Genomic DNA, 18,352 nt, shown 5'->3' on the forward strand with positions numbered 1-18,352 from the left:
TTAACCCTAAAATAACTGCCTAAGAAAGAATGTAATGTATACTTAAGGCACAGTGGTGGGCACCGCTGCAGGATATACATCTTTTTAAAAGAACCCAAATGTGCCGGGCGTGGTGGCACACGCCTTTAATTCTAGCCCTTGGGAGGCAGAGGCAGGCGCATTTCTGAGTTCGAGGCCAGCTTGGTCTACAAAGTGAGTTCAGTACAGCCAGGGATATACGGAGAAACTCTGTCTCGAAAAAAACAAAACAAAACAAAGAACCCAAAGGTGGGTTCTTCCTCACTGAAGACATAGATGTAGAATTTGGAATGAGAACCCTCCCTTTGGACTGCATGTCTTTTGATAGCTGTTACTATTTAAATCATTTTTTTCCCTTTACTGACAGAACAAAGGTTTTTGAGTCACACTTTTCTTTCTCCTCTCGCTGACATTAAAATCTACATGTGACCTAAGCATTTCCAACTTTCAGCAGCAATAGAAAGCAGATGCTTCCCCGAATGACCTCATTAAACACCCACCAGGAGTCTTGGGGTGGGAGTCCAATCACAGCCCGTTCTTATAACGAAAACCAGAGGGGTTGGATGATGTTGCTGAGGTTATCCTCACTCAGTTAGCAGCAGACAGCCCAGTCTGCACCCAGGACCATGACCCCTAATGTGTATGCCCTGCCAGTGAGGTGACTGCTGAGATTTTCCTGCTGTGGTCCCCAGCTACTTCAGAGGCTGGTAAGGTGTCAGTGAGGCTAAAGCATGGTAAATCTTAGGTGGGTAACAAGACTAGCAAACCCATCCACTGGTTATTCTGAGGCACACAACTTCCCCCTCCCTGACAAAAGCCAGCTACCCTCTGACCTCTCAGAGTTCGACAGTTCATCTTTATTGGAGATGTGTATGTTAAAACAGACTTCAAAGCCCAGTGTTGAGACAGTCATTGAATGGCATAGAAAAGAGGTTGCTTAGGACCTAAGGTCCTATAGAAATATCAAGTGTTTGGAAAAGGCTTAGCACCCTTGTGGTAGACATGAGCCACCATCCTGTTAGTTTTCCTTAATAGTCTCACTGTGTAGCGGATAAGGAAACAGGCTTGTGTGCTTCCTAGTACAAGATGAAGACTTCCTCAGGCCAGAGAGCTTCAACCACAGTCCCAGGAGCTTCAGTGTCACATTAAGTAGGTAAGCACTTGACTGACAGCAAAGGACTCCACCTTCCAATGCATACAACAGTGTCAGCATTAGCACTCCATACTTCCAGCCACTGTGCTTAAAATGTGCCAGCTGATCAGCCCTCTTTACCCTCTGAATTCTCAGACAATCTGATTTAAAGATGCTCAAACATGGAAGGTTCTAGCAGCTGCCTGGCTCTAAAACAGAAAACTGGGATTTTTACATTCTCAATAGCTTTTGTTCACTGTTGAGCAGGCAGGAATACATTGATTTTCCAGTCCATTAACCCTGTCCAGGGTTGCCTGTAATGGCCAACAGGAATCAGCCTGCCTAAGTGTGATCAGGTGATGGAGTGGTTTTCTTTTTTATTACAACACTAGCAGCACTTCAACACTGGCTTCCTTTGCTCTAAGGATGGGACTGAGAGGCCAAGGAAAGGATGGAATGGCTTACGTGCGTTCATTGCATCAGAAGGCAAAGATAACTAATAAAACCTTTACAACTGTGGACGATTCTGTCTCCGGACACTCCCAGCTCCACCCTTTGTCTAGCCAGAAGGACGCTTCCACGCCTCCCTTCCCACAATCCTTAAAACCATGCGGACAGTCAAGCTGGTCTTTTGGGTGCCCCAGTCTTTTCCTGATGTCTTGGCGAAGAAAGCATTCCCTCCTTAGAACGGACAAGCTGATGCTGCTTCAGGGTGGACTTCTCACCCTCTCTAGGTCTTCTTCATTTCCCATTCCTAAAGCACAGAAAGAGGAGAAAAGTCAGTTTGTTGAGGGTTCTAGTAGGGACTGTAGGTTGGAACACACTGCACTCTGTAGGTTGGAACACTCACTGCACCCCCTTGGCTAAACCAGTCCCTTCTCCCTCTGAGCATCAAGGTAGGTTTTGTGTGGTGGTGACAAGGTTTCAATACACAGATCAGGCTGGCCTAGAACTCTTGGTGATCCCCCTGTTCCAGCCTCTAAAATGCTGGGATTACATACCTAACCAGGATGGTCTTTATATTTATTTTTTACTGATTTATTTATTTTATGTGTATGAGTGTTTTGCTTGTATATCTGTCTGTGCACCGTATGCATGCCTGGTATCCATGGAGATCAGAAGAGAAATATCAGATTCCCTGGTACTGGAGGTACAAATAGTTGTAAGCAACCATGTAGGTGCTGGGAACTGAACCTGGGTCCTCTGCAAGAACAATCGTTCTTAACCTCTGAGCCTTTGAAAAATGTACTTGGTATTTACAAAAGTCTGCTCAAACTGGGCAGTGGTGACAAATACCTTTAATCCCAGCACTTGGGAGGCAGAGGCAGGTAGATCTTGAGTTTGAGGCTAGCTTGGTCTACAGAGCAAGTTCCAGGACAGCCAGGGATACATAGAGAAACTCTGTCTTGAACAAACAAACACCAAAAACCAACCAACCAAAAACCCCAGAAAAACAAAACAAATTAACAAACCCAAAAGTCTGCTCAGATCTGCCCAGTAAGTTAAAATCCACAGTTCCTCCACTGGTCTGGTTGATAGATGAGGAACTGGCTGTAGCCTGTAGACTCAGTCTGGCTTATCTGCTTTCATAGTTTAACAAACTACCAGCGAAGGATGTCTGGTCACATTTCTAAACACGTGGAAACAATACCCAAAGAATATTTTGTGACAAGTAAAAGGGACACAGAATTGAAACCTCAGTGCCTGGAGGTGAAGTTTTACTGGGAGGCAGCCATACTCTTCCTGAGTTAGTAACTGTCTTTGTCCCTCCCAGGAGAAGTCTGCTGGCTCCTGGGCCTGGCTGCTCCCTCTGGCCTGGTCAGTCCTTCTTGGGTCTCACTCTTAGTGCCTGATTGTCCACAAATAATCCCTTCTCTGCAATCCCATTTGGTCCCCTCCCACTGTACTGAGCTTGCTACTTGTGTGTAGGCATTGCTGTCATTGGTTGATAACCACCCTAGTCACCTGTTTTTCTCCCCTTTCTCTGCCTTATTTCACTTCAGAGTCCTTACTCTGGCCTGGTGTCATAATTTTCACTTATATATGCACGCAAGGTATATCTTCCCGAGTCCACGAGGGAAAGACAGACTTGTTTGGGTTCCTTAACTCCTGGAACTCACTCTGTAGACCAGGCTGGCCTTGAACTCAGAGGTCCACCTGCCTTTGCCTCCCAAGTGCTGGGATTAAAGGCGTGGGCCACCACTGCCCAGCTGTAGGTTTTCATCTTAAAGTAGAGAAACCCCATTGATCTCCACATCTCTTAGGTTGGGTACTTCTAGATTAAACTACCCAAGATGTCTAGGTTAGCTTCCACTGAGGCTAACTGGGTACACTGGCTGAGCTTGCTATTCTCCATAGTCAGGGCTGGTCTAGAAATCATGATCCCCCTGCCCCAGATTCAGGTGCTAGGATTGCAGGAAGCGATACTGTGCCCAATGTTGAACATCTGTTTCTTAGTTCCACACCATCTTTCTTGTATCTTCTGAAATTCAGGAAACAATGAAATAGGCATATATATGTATATATATATATATATATATATATATATATATATATATATATATATTTAGGTATTTTCTTCATTTACATTTCCAATGCTATCCCAAAAGTCCCCCATACCCTCCCCCCCACCCCCTGGCATATTTTTAAGATGTTTTGCCACAAACTTATTTGGTGGCAAAACCTGATCTGGCCTGATGTAAGGAGTTTTCTACTCTATGGTGTGTGTATTCTTACAACCTACTATAGAGTTATTCATATCCTGAGAAATGTGTTGGAGTGTTTCCTAATACATATATCCCTTTCTAAAGCCCCAAATGTTCTTAACATCTGTCCCCAGGAATTACACAGGAGAGGTTGAGGACCAGTTTTAAAAAGTCTCTCTGTCCAGAATCTGTTGGCTCCTTGCTTAGCCTTGGGCAGGTCCACTACTCCCATTCTTTTCTTACTACCTCAAAATGCTGTTAGGCTCAGAAACCAGATAGGACTGTGTTAGTGAAGGGTGAGGATCCTGGCTTTCCTGTCTGGCTATCCCAGCGGTTCCCTGCCTTTCTCCCTAGGTGGGGGTGGGGGGTCTGGGTTTGGGGATCGGTCCTGTATAAAAAGATCCAGGTCTGTGACTTGCCATTAGCTAAGCTCTTGGTTTACCTTGGCCTTCTGTAGCACCCTCCCTTGGTTGGAGGTCACAATGGATGGACTCCTCTTTCTCAGTTCAGAAACACAGTTGACAGGGAGAGATTGCTCTGGGGCATTGCTTTGGGGTTTATTTGTAGTGTCCTGTTAATGGCAAACAAGACAAAACCATTAAGTAGGCGAAATACAGTGGTGGTTATTTGCACCCAACCTACATTTAGAAGGATAAGCAAATTTAAATTAGCACTAGGCAAACATGCCAGCACTGAACAGGGCAAGGAGGGGTTGGGGACAGATGCTGGGGACTCAAGTAAAGACAGTTAACAAAATCACGGAGGCCTCTCTATGCATCAGGCAGGCATTAAGGCATTATTATATGAGTGGGTTTTCCCATGAGCCTGTGAATTAGGTACTCTTAATTAATCATCCCAGTTTATAGGTAAAATCAGGAAGGTCAAGGTTCTGTACAAGTTCATGTGGTTGCTTACTCTGAGAGCTGGGGTTCGAATCCCATAGCTGTACTGTTTCCTTTGGGGGGTGCTGCTAGTGCTGAGACACAGAGCTTCATGTATTAAACACAGGGCTTCACGTATACGCACCTAACTTCTACCCAGTGTTCTGTCTTACTGTCTACACTGTCTTCACTGTTAAATCTTCCAGATAACTGCTTAATATTCAGCTCTGTAAGTTCCTGTGCCGTCTACTTTTATGTCAACTGAACACAAGCTTCTGAGAGGAGGAGTCAACTGAGAAAATGCCTCTATAAGATCAGGCTGCAGGCAAGTCTATAGAGCATTTTCTTAATTAGTGATTGATGGGAGAAGGCACAGCCCATTGTGGGTGGCGCCACCCATGGACTGGTGGTCCTAGATTCTATAAGAAAGCAGGCTGAGCAAGCTTTGGGGAGCTCAGCTTTGGGGAGCAAGCCAGTGAGCAGCACCCCTCCATGGCCTCTCCATCAGATCCTATCTCCAAGACCTATTTAAATTTTCATCTTGGCTCCCTTCTATGATGAACAGTAAGCCACATAAACCCTTTCCTCCCCAAACTGCTTTCTGGTCATGGCGTTTCATCACAGCAGTAGTACCCTAACTGAGGCAACCCTGGAAAACATTTAGAAAAGACTTATTGTTTTCTATCTCCAGAGGGCATCACAAGGATCAAAGGTAGCAGGAAGAGCAGGGAGCGCGCTGCTAAGAAGCAGCAGCAGGGATGAAGGGATGGGTTCTCCATGCTTCCCCAGCCCTCGGCGTATCAGGTTCTCCAGCTGCAAAATGAGGCTAAAACCGATCCCAAAGAGAGGAAGATCAAGGGGTGTGGTCTGTCCATAGAGAGTGGCTTGGATCACAGCTCCCAGTGGCAGCTCATACTTATCAGACAAGTCAGGGTTGTTATCTGAGAGCAGGGAGGGCATCTAACCATTCAGCAAACACTTGGCATACTCCTCTCATCCAGAGGCGAGGGTATGATAAACAGTCTAACTCCTGTGGATTGTTTCTGGTGCTGGTGATCTAACCTAATGCTTCATACATGCCAGCACATGTGCTTTTATGCACCACACCCACATCCCTCAATTCTTAATTAAACCAATTACTTGGGGGCAAGATGCAGAGAGCATACAGATAAGGATGGACACACCCCCACCCCCAGTTCAGGGCTTGGATACACCCCCATCCCCCAGTTCAGGGCTCTGCAGACGAAGAATGGATACGACCACTGGCAATTTATAGCAATGCTTCCTAGTAGGGTAATCCTGCCCTCCCTGGGACATACTGCATTTTCTGGTGACACTTCTGAGTGTCAGAACATACATGGGTGGGTGTGTGTAGTGTGTGAGGGGCTCAGAAGTGGCTCCCCATGGAGGGGGCGCCGGACTCACTTGGCTCTTGTTCTTGTTGCTCACGGACAGACCGAGGGCCGGACCCCCGGCCAGGGACTGCTGCAAGCGCTCCTTCACAGCTACCAGCTTGAGCTCCAGGTCGATCCTCTGCTCTTCCTTGGCACGGCATTGAGCTTCCAGAGTGGCCACGGCCTCTTCCAAGGCCTTCGACTTTGCTCCTGAGTCCAGAGACACGGATGAGAAAGTCTGCGGGGCTAAAGGCCCCACTCCACCCCCCCCCCCCGCCCCTTGCTGGAGTGTCCAGAAGGACTGGGTGAAGGCTTGTACTGCAGCCACTATGTCACCACAAAGAGAAAGAGAATAAAGTCACATTTCTCTGTACTTCACTACACCCGATCTCTCAGTTTGCAGTTTGTGTATCTGTCTCTTGGTGGTGTGAGGCGGTGTGAGGCGGTGTGAGGCGGTGTGAGGCGGTGTGATTTGGGTTTCTATTACTTGTGTACCAGAGTCAAAGGACAGAGCTTTCCACAGACCAGGTTTTCCAGGAGGACCTTGTTGCTTATTTAGTTTAAGCGGACAGTTTTTCATTAATACTTACTTCTCTCACACTATAATCTCCACACCAAAGTCCTCATCTTAGGCCCATTGTGATCTATGAGGTAGGCTCTAAGGTTGGCCCACTGAATCTGTACCGTTTTGATGTGTGTTTTGTTCTTAGGGAAGGGTCCATAGATTCTATGCTCCATAAGGGTCATTCGTATTCTATAAGGCAGGACTTCCTTTACCCCAGAGCATCTGAGAGAAACCCAGGCAGAAGTGTGGTGAACTGCAGCCAGATAAAGAATTCAAAGAAGCAGTAGAAATGGAGTATGAGACACCCAGAGCAGGCAAGGCCTATTGAGGTCTCTGTATCCCAGAGACCCTGGGAAATATTGCTGCTCATCAAATCTAGAGCTGGGTCACTGTCTAACATCAGCGTGAGGGAACGCAGGACCCAAAATAGTCGAGATGCTGAAGCAAGCGTCTGCCTCAGCTCCACCGTACTGGGATGGTTCCCACCCTCTATCTGAAGCAGTTACTAAACGGCCAGGCTTTCTTTAGGCAGGGTGGATGACGGCAAGGGGGGCTAGGGGAGGGGAGCCCACCCCTCCTGGGTGGGAAACCAGGAAACCTGTGTTAAGGGCCCCCCTTACTGTGCCAGGGCAAGTGCTCAGGCTAAATGGCCCTTGTGCGCCCCAACACCTCGGCAGGTACCTGGGTTGTTCCGAATGGCTTCCTTCAGCTCTTTCTTCTCCTGTCGCAAGGCCGTCAGTTCTGTCCGAATCGTTTCCTTCTCTTTCTCCAGCCTCTCTTTTTCTACCAGGTACCTTCGGGCATCCTCCTCCGCCCGGTTCTTGCCGTACTTGTATTGATTGGCACCTACAGAGATACAGGAAAGGAAGAGGTCCTCAGGTCTGACCTCTGGTGAGGTATCTCTGTGGCGTTAGCTTGCCTCTTACCTCCACTTCATATATAAAATGTGGATAGTTAGGCCTACGCATTTAAGTGTACTCAGCATGAATCTCTTGGGAAAATTGGGAGCAACTCTACCACCCCCCTTGTGTTAACTTTCTGTTTGTGTTGCTGTGCTGGGCACTGGGAGCTTAGGTCTTACCACAGCTGGCAAGCGCTTCCACACTGCCCAGCCTCATTACTTTCCTTAGGGCAGAGTACACTGGCACACTTAATGCACGACTCGCTCATGCTCATTTTGATCCCTTATTCCTGGGAAAATCTGATCTGAAGACCAGTTGGTATCAGGAACCAGCTCCTCGGATAGCTCCGAACCCAGCCAGTGACGTCACTCACAGGCGACAGGGACCCTCGTCCGTTGCTATGGCAACCGCCATCCATTCCCAGAATCCTAACACAAGACAACTCCTGCTGATGTTCTGCTCTACTTCCCTCCATCAGAAAAAGGAACTCACTGGAGGCGTGGCGCTTGACTTTGACCTGCGGGTCCGCACGGTGGGACTTCTCACTGCAGGAGGAGGCGTGGCGCTTCACCTGAGCCCCGGTGGGGCGCTGGGGCTCCTCATCCTGCACCAGGAGCACAGAAGAAGAAAGTTAAGTGCAGGCAGGGGCTTCTGGCCAGCACCTCTGAGGGATTGGCCGTAGACATGCAGATTTGTGCAGCACTTTAGTTTACACACATCACTAGGAGTATCATTTAGACCTCATACCTTTCTGTGGGAAGTAAAAGGCAATCTTAAGCCTGAGACTTATGGAGAAGACAAATTAGAGGGCTCAGAAAACTGCAGGTGACCATTATTGTAGGCATTTTGTTCCCATTTCATTTGAAAGCATGCGTCTATTTTCTGAATTGCTAATGCACAGTCTTCCCGCAGAAGAGGAGGAAGAGGAGGCGGAGGGAAGCCATGCTGTGGATGAGAGGAGCCAATGGCAGGTGGCACAATTTATTAAACTGGCTGTATATTTGTGCTTTAAGAGTACTTCTCATGCTCCAAGTCGAGCCAACACGTTGGGAGCCTGGTGTGATACATTACTGTCACCTAACATCAGATTCTGGACAGCATTGCTCTCTCTCTTTCTGTACAGAACGTTCTGCTGTCTGGGCGTTGTGCTAATTGACTTCTTTTCAACAAAGATCATCTCATTTTGTTCTCAAAATACTTCTGGGAAGGATGGAGCCAGAAAGTGGGAAGCAGGGTCTGATAAGAAAGGCAGAAGTCTCCCCGGCCCCAGCCTTTGTATCTGAAGCACTAAAGCCATGCAGCAGCAGCTAGCGTCTCTGCGACTGAGCAAACGTTCAAGTTGCATCCAAGAAAGACCTTAGGAACAAAAGGACAGGCAGGGAATGTTTCTAGAACAGGAGGATCGTGGAGGTGAGAATGTAGAGTATCATCTAGTTCAGGGTCCTGGCTCACAGTGTGCTGTGTTCTCCCTCTAGATGCCACCCACCCACTCGTGTCTGGTTGCACTGCGCCCGTCTTCTAGTTCTTTCTCAGGAGAAGGCACAGGGCATGCTGTTGAGAGCAGGCAGGCTTAGTGAAGGCAGTTTCTCTAAAGTAAAGGATCAAGTGGGCAGTAAACGGATAAGAAGAAACGGAAAGACCGGGGCCTTTGCTGCGTTTCTAAGCCGTGGTGGACCGTACCTGCACCTTTTCATAAGGAACCTCATCGTAGATGCGGGGCTCAGGCCACTGATCCTGGCAGGACTGTGCATACCTAGAAGATGAAAAGTTCAATGTTGGTGACAGTTTGTGGCTTATGCTGCCTTCCTGACTTCTCTCATTTGATGCTGGCAGCCGTTTTGAATGTAGACCGAAAGGTCATGTGCTTGTGAGGACTGCATAGGCATGTGTGGCTCATTCCCAGCATCCTCTGTAAGTCAGAAGCCTGTCTCCTGGAGGGCAAGCAGCAGGCTATGCTTCCCACCTTGGGTGACATTAACATCCTTCCCAGGGAAGCCGACTTCCTGTCCTTGCCCCTCCCCTTCCGCCTCTGTGCTCAAGGCTACATGCAGAGCCTTGGAAATGGAGCTAAGGCAGAGCACCCTGGCAGGAGCAGGAGCAGGCCACGGAGCCACCCTTACAGGAAGGAGTTGCGCCCAGCACTGACGATGCTGGTTAAGGTCTCCACGTCGACGTAGTCATAGTGCAGTGCCTCTGGGGTGACTTTGGAGCCCATCTCCACTAGCAGCAGACCGAGCCAGCGGCCCATGTCCTCTGAGCAGCTTGCCTGGGGAGAGGAGGTACAGCGGGGTTCAATTTCCCATCATGAAGCCTTTTCATGGTGCTTGCTCGTGTCAGAGAAACCCGCAATTGTTTTTAAGTCCTCAGTACTTAAGGATGGAGGAAGAATTAGACTACACACTTGCAGAAATGGGAGACTCACAAATTCTCATTTTTCAAGTGTGTTCAAAAGTTACTTCCTGTAAGGAATCCCTGATTACTTCTCTAGGACGGCACACCTCTACCCTCGACCCTCTGGGATTTTAGATCCAACCGTTTTTGATATAAAAACAACATTTATGTGTTCCCGAAACTTCTTCCTTCTCTCTTCTTCCATGTTGGGAATCAAACCCTGAGACTTGTGTATACAAGGCCTGGCTCTACTGTTGAGCCACATCCCCAGCTGAAAAACCTATTGCTTTACAATTATTTTTATGGATGGTTGTTTTGCCTGCATGTATGTATACGTGCTACATTTATGTCCGGTGTCTGCAGAAGTCAGAAGAGGGCATCAGATCCCCTGTGACTGGAGTTACAGATGGTTATGAGCCACATTGTGTATGCTGGGAATCAGAACAGGGCTCTCTGCCAGAGCGGCAAGTGCTTTTAACTGCTGAGCTATTTCTTCAGCCTCCATATTTACAATTAATTCTCTAAATAAGCAATGGCTCATATAACTAATTTTTTTCCTTAGAGCGAACTACACAAAGCATTATAGTGCCATTTATAGAGAATTAATGGCCAGTTAAACATATACTTAATCCTGATTTAAAAGGCATTATCACATGGCCTAGTCGGCCATCACTGGAAAGAGAGGCCCATTGGACACACAAACTTTATATGCCCCAGTACAGGGGAATGCCAGGGCCAAAAAAAAGGGAATGGGTGGGTAGGGAAGTGGGGGGGAGGGTATGGGGGACTTTTGGGATATCATTGGAAATGTAATTGAGGAAAATACATAATAAATAAATTAAAAAAAAAGTCAGTAAGCAAGAGAAAATAAAGGCATTATCATAAAATCAACTTAGCTAGTGTGGTGGTTTGAATAGGTACGCCCCCCCCCCCCCCATAGACTCATGTGTTTGAATGCTTGGCCATAGGAAGTAGCATTATTAGGAGGTGTGGCCTTAGAGTAGGTGTAGCCTTGTTGGAGGAAGTATGTCACTGAGGTCTTATATGCTCAAGTGACACCCAGTGTGGCACACAGTCTCCTTCTGCTGCCTGTGGATCAACTTATAGATCTCTTAGTTCCTTCTCCAGCACCAGGTTTGCCTGGACGCTGCCATGTTCCCACCGTGATGGTAATGGAATAGACCTCTGAACCTGTAAGCCAGCCCCAGTGAAATGTTTTCCTTTATAAGAGTTGTTGTGGTCACAGTGTCTTTCCACAGCAATAAAACCCTAACTAAGACAGCCACTAATGGCAAACTTGATTAAAGAAATAAACAAGGTACCCTTTTAAAGGAGGGAGGGCCGGAAAACTGTTAAGTCAAGTTCGGAAACTCAAAGTATGGTGCAGAGATAATAGAAACACAGAGGCAGATGGAGAGGCTACTGGTACTCCGGGAGCCTTGAAAACCATGTGGCTGCCCCGGCCTCTGTCTGTCTATCATACAGGGAGGTAGCCATTTGAACTTTCCTCCTCTGTCAACATTTTGAATTCCAAATATCCACAGGGGTGTCATTTGGAGGGTCATCTGTGTCCTCTGAACAATCTGAGAGCGCAGGCAGTGCCGGCAGGTAGAATGGCCAGCGAGCAAGCGCCACCCACCCATTGTTCAAGATGTGCTTGCCGAGCTGACGGCGTGCGCTGGACATTGTGTAGGAAAGATAAATATTGTACACAAACAAGCATGGCCACTGCCCCGCCAGCACGAAGCCGGAAGGATTTTAACTCAGTGTAAGCAAACTCCCCATAGAGCCTGGAGTTACTCAGTGAGAGGGACAGGCACCCCAAAGGGCAGTGGTCTTTTCTGAGGTCAATGACTCCTGGTGGGAAGGTTTAAGCAAGAACTCCAGAGTCAGATCCCAATTCGACCACAGGAGGTGCCCGCTAGACCTGGAACTCTAAGGTCAGGGCAAATAAGCAAACCCAGGCTCTAGAGTTAGGGCTGCCAGTATGAGGATACAAAAACACAGAGTGCTATGTTGGGTTTGAACTTCAGATAAACAACATAGGACCTTTCAGTCTAGGCACATCTCCAAACTTTCATAGGAATAACACGGTTCTTTGTTTATCTGGAATTCCAGGATACCTGGTGTCCCTGTGTTATCTGACAAGTCCGTTAGGTTCTAACCCCCAAAGATTATAGCAGAATAGCAATAAGATCACCACCCCGGGCTACCCGGGCTACCCTCTCCTCTCACCTCCAGGATGGCCACCTCCTGTCGATTGCGCAGGATCCTGAAGGCAAAGGGGTGCCTGGGTCCAAAGCCTGGGGCTACCTCGCAGCCCCTGAGGGCTATGGAATTCACGTGGGTGTGCAGGTCTGTGCGGTCTTTGTGGAAATAGAGAGTGTTGCACCTGAGGCGACACCACCGTTCCTTCCAGCCTTGGTTTACCAGCACATTCAGGTAGCCTGGGACAGGAGACAGTGTGATGACCTCTTTATAGCTCCTTGGGCAAAGGCAGTATCTACGCAAACCCTGTGATCTAGCTGGCAGGAAGGCCTGGCACCTTAGGTATCCTCCTCTTTGCGTTTCAGCCGCCTAGCTGTGAGTGCATGTTGTTGACACCATTCATGCATCTGTTCACAGCATCAGGACCACACCAAGTGTGATGGAAATGCGGACACTACTAGGTAAGACATACAAAAGCTACAACTATCCCCTTCATGCCCCCAAATCAAATGTTAATGATGGACGATGCTGACACCTAGTGGCAGAATGTAGAAATGCCACCATCTAGCCACAGTAAGGATTATTAAACCCGAGCAGACTACAGATGGAGTTAGAATCTTCTTTGAGCATTTTCTTTCTTTACCAGAGCATGCTACGATTCAACGATCATGAAATATTTCTTTATAACCATATCTTTAAAACTAATAGAGTACTTCTGCATATCCAAAATAGATGATCTTGTCTTTTTGCTATGCTAGGATGGAACCTGGGACCTCACATGACTTAGGCAAGTGCTCTCTGCCAAGCGAAACACCCTCATCTGCTTTTAAAACATGGGTTACAATGCACGGACCACAGAACTCGTATGAGCCAAGTAACCCTTTCTCTACCAGACACATTTTATTAATGTGCATTTATCTTTAAAAGTACTTAATATTTTCAATCCTAATTTCCTTACCAGACTAGGCTGTAATCTACGTACAGTTACACACATATGTACATGTCTATAAACCAGAAACCTCTGTCAATCAAGGTGCCCGACCCTCTTAGCAGGCAACTCCAGTGTCTACAAAGAGCTTCCTCACACTGAGTTAAAATCCTTCCAGTTCCATAAAGCAGCAGCCATACTTTTTTATGTAACTTTTATTTTTCTCTAGCTTATAAAGGATGTAAGCTACATCTACATCGCAACCTATATACCTTTGTTGTTATTGTTTGTTTTTGAGCTAGGGTCCCATGTACTCTAGGCTGGCCTCTGGTCTCAAACCCACTATGTAGACACAGATGACCTATGACATTGAACTTCTGACCCTCCTGCTTCCAAGGTTCTAGAATGAAAGATTTGTACTACTGTGTTCAGAAAGCCTTGCCTGTTAAGTGCTGTGAATTCACTCCTCTCTCATTATTAGCCGGGAAAACGGAGGCCTAGAGGTGGACAGCGGTCTGAGTTGGTTCACAGGGATCATAGATATGATTGTCAGTTGATTTTCCTCTCCTAAAAATCCTTTCACCCACGGGAGTGAAGGGATGCATACCCTGGATGTTGGTAGAGTGGAGTCTAGCCATCCAGAGGAGAGGCCAGGGACGAAGGCATGGAGAGTTCCCTGGAACTTGCCCCAGGAGCCCAGGTTCAAGAGTCTGAACTGCTGCCCTTCTTCTCAGAGTCAGAACTTACCACAGCATGGAACCTCGTCCTCACTGGAGAATGTCTGCAGGTCCTCGGACAGCGCCTTCTTCTTGGAGAAACTGATGATGCGCGTGATCTTGCGGCCGGCAGCCCTGCTCATGGAGCCCTTAAGCTCAGCCAGGCTGTTCTTCTTCCCTTTGCCTGGCACCACAGAAGTGGGGACACAGGGATGGGGAAGGAGGCCACGGTCCCACTTCTACCCACCTCTGGCCTTCCCAGAAGCCCTTGCAACCTGCCTGTAATTACTAGATATGAAAGGCCCAGAGGCCTTACTCTGGTCCCCGTGATCTGCTCTGTTACTGTGGACCTGTAGCAGAGCCCCTCCCACCTTTGACATTCTCCAGCATGGACCAGTGGAAGCTCGTGGTAGCTCCTACCATGTTCACAGGCTTCTCGACGGCCGAGAGTGGAACCACTGTCATTCATGCCCAGGCTGTCGGAGTCTGAGTTCTGTTTCTCTTGGGACAACCTCTGGGGAAGGACACAGACAGCCTCACATCAGGGGGACTCTCAGAAAGACTCCCTTAGCCTCCTAGTCTTCCTCCAATTCTCCAAGCAACATCTATTGTGTATCTGACGACACGCCAATATGATCAGGAAGGTGGCAATGACTTAGACACTCCACCGGGGGAGTGTAACCCGAATCATAATGCATTGACAGCAATGTCCTGGGATATGCACTGTATCTGGCACGGGACAGGGCTGGGCAAGCATTTAAGTGGGATGTGACTGTAATCCAGTAGCACGGAAGGGATGGACGAGGCAGGGGTTGGAGGGTAACCTTGGATGCTGAAGAGCCACTGGGAAGGCTGGTCAGGATTAAGTTTCAGAAGGGGATGGATCAAGGTGACAGCAGAGAGGAAAAAGGATGAGCTAGATGTTTGCAAAGGAGCCATGGTAAGACCCTGATGATCAGCAGGAGTCCATTACAATTCTACCTTCAGTGAGAGAATGAAGGAACACACATGCACACGCACACACACACGCACACGCACACACATGCACACACACACATGCACATATGCATGCATGCACGCACACACGCCACATACATGCATGCACACATATATGTGCATACACACCTCATTGCCAGTCTATTATTTTTAATTCATTATATCACCTGTGAAGCAATCATACCTTCACTGATTCATTAAGACATCCATATGCTACAATGGAGGTGGAACAGAAATGATGGAAGGAACCCCAGCACTACCATTGCTTATTTGCTGTAGGAAAAAAAAATCCATCTTCCCAAGGCTCTGTTTTCTCGTGTCAATTACACTCACTCGAGGAAGCTGCAGTGAAACACCAGAGAGCTGGTGCGTGTGAACCTATGAGGCCAGTGAGTCAGTTCTAACACCCACGTAATTCACTCTGATCTCACTCCAAGAAGCCAGACTTGGCCCAGCCAGTATTAAAAGGATCCCCACTCCTTCAGGAAGGTACAACAGCAATTCTTTAGCTTGTACTGAGGAGGATCCATTAGAACAGGCCCAGGGATGATTTGGGACAAACTTAGCACTAGAGAGCAGTGATCGGTGAGGACAAGAGAGGTGTTTCCCTGTCCTAAAGGGCTGGGGGCGGGGGCGGGGGAGGCACCCATCAGGAAGTGGCTGAGCTGCCTAGACATGAAGAGTCTTGTCTGTAGGGTTTGAAATAGAAGTTATGGCCCCATTGGTTCTACAGCAGCTCTCCCATCAAGATGGGGGGCAGATACAGAGGAAGGCTGGAGGCATTCTGTAAATGGACTCAGGGATGAGATTTCAGTCTCATGATCCCATGGAAAGAGACCCCCACCCAAAAGACCACCATAAGCAGGTCAGTCACCCTCACCCTGTACACACAACCACGGCAGAGAACTCCACCGCACAGCTCGTCCACGGTTGCTCTATAGAGCCTTGACCTGCACCAGAGGCCACACCATGGTGTGTATCTGCACAGTCACGCCTCTCTTCCAGTGCCATTTTCTGTTCTCTCTCTCTCTCTCTCTCTCTCTCTCTGATTTATTTATTATTATATGTAAATACACTGTAGCTGTCTTCAGATGCACCAGAAGAGGGCATCAGATCTCATTACAGATGGTTGTGAGCCACCAAGTGGTTGCTGGGATTTGAACTCAGGACCTCTGGAAGAGCAGTCAGTGCTCTTACCCGCTGAGCCATCTCTCCAGCCTGCTTTCTGTTTTCTAATGTCCTTACTGCTGTCAAGGGCCAAGTGTGGGCAGGGTTGGACTTCCCCTACACTAGGTACCCGAGACCAAAACCCCAAGGCTGCCTCTCTGACCTCGCACCTTTGCTGCTACTGTTCCCTCCCTTTGCCCACCTTGGCTCAATTATATTGCGTCTACTCTTTAAGGTTCAGTACAGGCATCTATGCTCCCCCATACTCCAGCCCTCCCAAGCTCCCTGTCTTACCTCCCGTCCCTGTCCAGGGCCAGGTGTATCAGTTTGCCATCTCTACACCAAGCCATATAGTCCTCCTTCAGACCTACATTTTCTCTGCTCTGCAACCTGTTCCTGCTGCCTAGAGCACCTTTTCAATTTAATTTAATTTTGCCTCTTTTATCCTTGTCGGAAGGATCACTTCCGTAGGAATGGTTCTGAACCTCTGAGACAGGAGCATGTCTTCCTGACACACACACCAGGAACCTGGCACTGTCTCTCGTAGCTCGTGCCCAGAGTAGCAGTTACAAGGCAGTTGTGATAGCTTTGTCTATGTCTGCCTGACTTGGGCTGTAGGTGTAGTGGGGTCAAGGGTCACACTGGTTCTGCGTGGGGCCACTCTATAGAAGTTGCCCAGTGGTTGTTCAAGGTGCTCTGTTGCCATCAGCAGAGTCCTGAAGAGCCAGCCTGTGTGGGCTCAAGTCCTGGCCTTGTTCCTCACTTACTACCGGCTTACCAGGGGTTACAGCTTTCTCTTTTGAACATCTGTCTCCAACACAAGCATTCTAGAATGGGGCTTCTGAGAAAGGACTGGATCCTAAGGGCTCTTCCTTCAGTGCATTGACTCATGGCTAAACTATCTGAAACTGAGGGGAGGCGGCCCAACTTGTTAGGCCAGGTGTCTCTGGAGGGCATGTCCTGAGAGAAGAAGATACACCCTGTCCCTTCCTGCCTCCCCTTCCGGTCTTTTATGAGGAGAGCGGCACTGCCTGCCTACGCGTTTCCCACCTAGTCCTAGTGTTGCAATGGAGTGCCCTGATGATGCTCAGGCTGGCCCAAGGCCTGCAGCACAGCTTGTAGGCTGACTGGGGGCTGACCCACAACGAAACTCTCCTCCTTTAGTTGTTTATGGCAGGGATGTTGTCACAGAGACGAAGGTTTGACTAGCAAGCACCTGCCACACTGCTGCTAAGCTTGTATGATGTCACAGGTGTGTGTGTGTGTGTGTGTGTGTGTGTGTGTGTGTGTGTTCACCACCAGCCTGTGAGTCTGTGGCCTGTGCTTAGTACCCCTACCTTACCCAGAGGAGATGATGAGACAACATACCTTGTCCTGATCCGCCTTGCATAGGATGACTGGGGATCTGGGGACCTCCAAGCCCTCTGCTCCCACAATGGGCCGGCTGACCTCTCGGATGACCTGTGAAGAAGACAGCGCTGGGAACAGGTGCACAGCTCTGGGGACAGAAGGTTGGCTGCTGGTGTTGGTGGGATCAAGATTGTTGTGAAGAGGATTAGGGCCACCAGGGGGCAGAGTAGGGCTGAACTAGGCGTCCGCATAACTGTGGGCGTGTCTGAGTCTTAAGGACACTGCTCTCTGCTGCCTGAGGACGGGGAGACCCTGGAGAATCTCACAGTGGTGTGGGGCCTGCTTCTGTGAGAGCCAGGACTTTTATCATAGACTCCAGGTGGCTGGGATCGTCACCTTACTTTCAGTGACATGGAGACTGAGTCCCTTGCTCAAGATGGTAGGAAAAAGCACGCAGGTGATACAATTGGAAGAGTCAGAATCTAAACTGAGCGTGGTGGCGGTGCACACCTTTGCTTCCAGCGCTCAGGAGGCAGAGGCAGGTGGACCTCTGAGTTCGAGGCCAGCCTGGTTTATTGAGTGAGTTCCAGGACAGTCAGGGCTACACAGAGAAACCCTGTCTCAAACAAAACAAAACTAAGCCAAACCAACAACAACAAAAAGGGCACCATCTGATGCTCAACCAGACAGCCGCATTTATCCCCCAATCAGTCTGTGATGCCCCAGTTACAGGTGAGATGATGATAGGAGGCCACAGAGCCAGACCCAAAGTAGGCTATGTGACTGCCAGATGGTAAGCCTTGAACTGGACTGTAGAGGACCAGAATAGCCTGAACCCTGGGTCTCAGACTCCAGCTTCCGACTCATACAGAGCCTAAAGCTTGAGGCTCCCAGAAGGCAAGCTCTCTCCCTTCCCTCCCCTCAGGACACGAAGGTAAAGGTACGGATGGGAATACCAAACATTCCAGGGAGAGCTAGCTGGTTATCACCGGAAGGAAG

At 48.5% G+C, this 18,352-nt stretch overlaps 1 protein-coding gene across 1 annotated transcript in view; it reads right to left on the minus strand.

Moving 5' to 3' along the window:
• Positions 1–855: 855 nt before the first annotated feature.
• Positions 856–18,352, minus strand: part of Afap1l1 (actin filament associated protein 1-like 1) — a 56,401-nt gene continuing 38,904 nt past the window's right edge. The window contains exons 9-19 of the mRNA NM_178928.4: positions 17,372–17,464; positions 14,261–14,354; positions 13,872–14,024; positions 12,224–12,435; positions 9,718–9,863; positions 9,278–9,350; positions 8,090–8,201; positions 7,377–7,541; positions 6,162–6,340; positions 4,298–4,426; positions 856–1,904 (exon numbers count right to left, since the gene is read on the minus strand). Of these exons, the coding sequence (NP_849259.2) occupies positions 1,881–1,904; positions 4,298–4,426; positions 6,162–6,340; positions 7,377–7,541; positions 8,090–8,201; positions 9,278–9,350; positions 9,718–9,863; positions 12,224–12,435; positions 13,872–14,024; positions 14,261–14,354; positions 17,372–17,464 (1,380 nt within the window). The 3' untranslated portion in view covers positions 856–1,880. The remainder of the gene's footprint in view (positions 1,905–4,297; positions 4,427–6,161; positions 6,341–7,376; positions 7,542–8,089; positions 8,202–9,277; positions 9,351–9,717; positions 9,864–12,223; positions 12,436–13,871; positions 14,025–14,260; positions 14,355–17,371; positions 17,465–18,352) is intronic.

The sequence above is a fragment of the Mus musculus genome, chromosome 18 (genome assembly GCF_000001635.26).
Source record: "Mus musculus strain C57BL/6J chromosome 18, GRCm38.p6 C57BL/6J".
Taxonomy (NCBI): domain Eukaryota; kingdom Metazoa; phylum Chordata; class Mammalia; order Rodentia; family Muridae; genus Mus; species Mus musculus.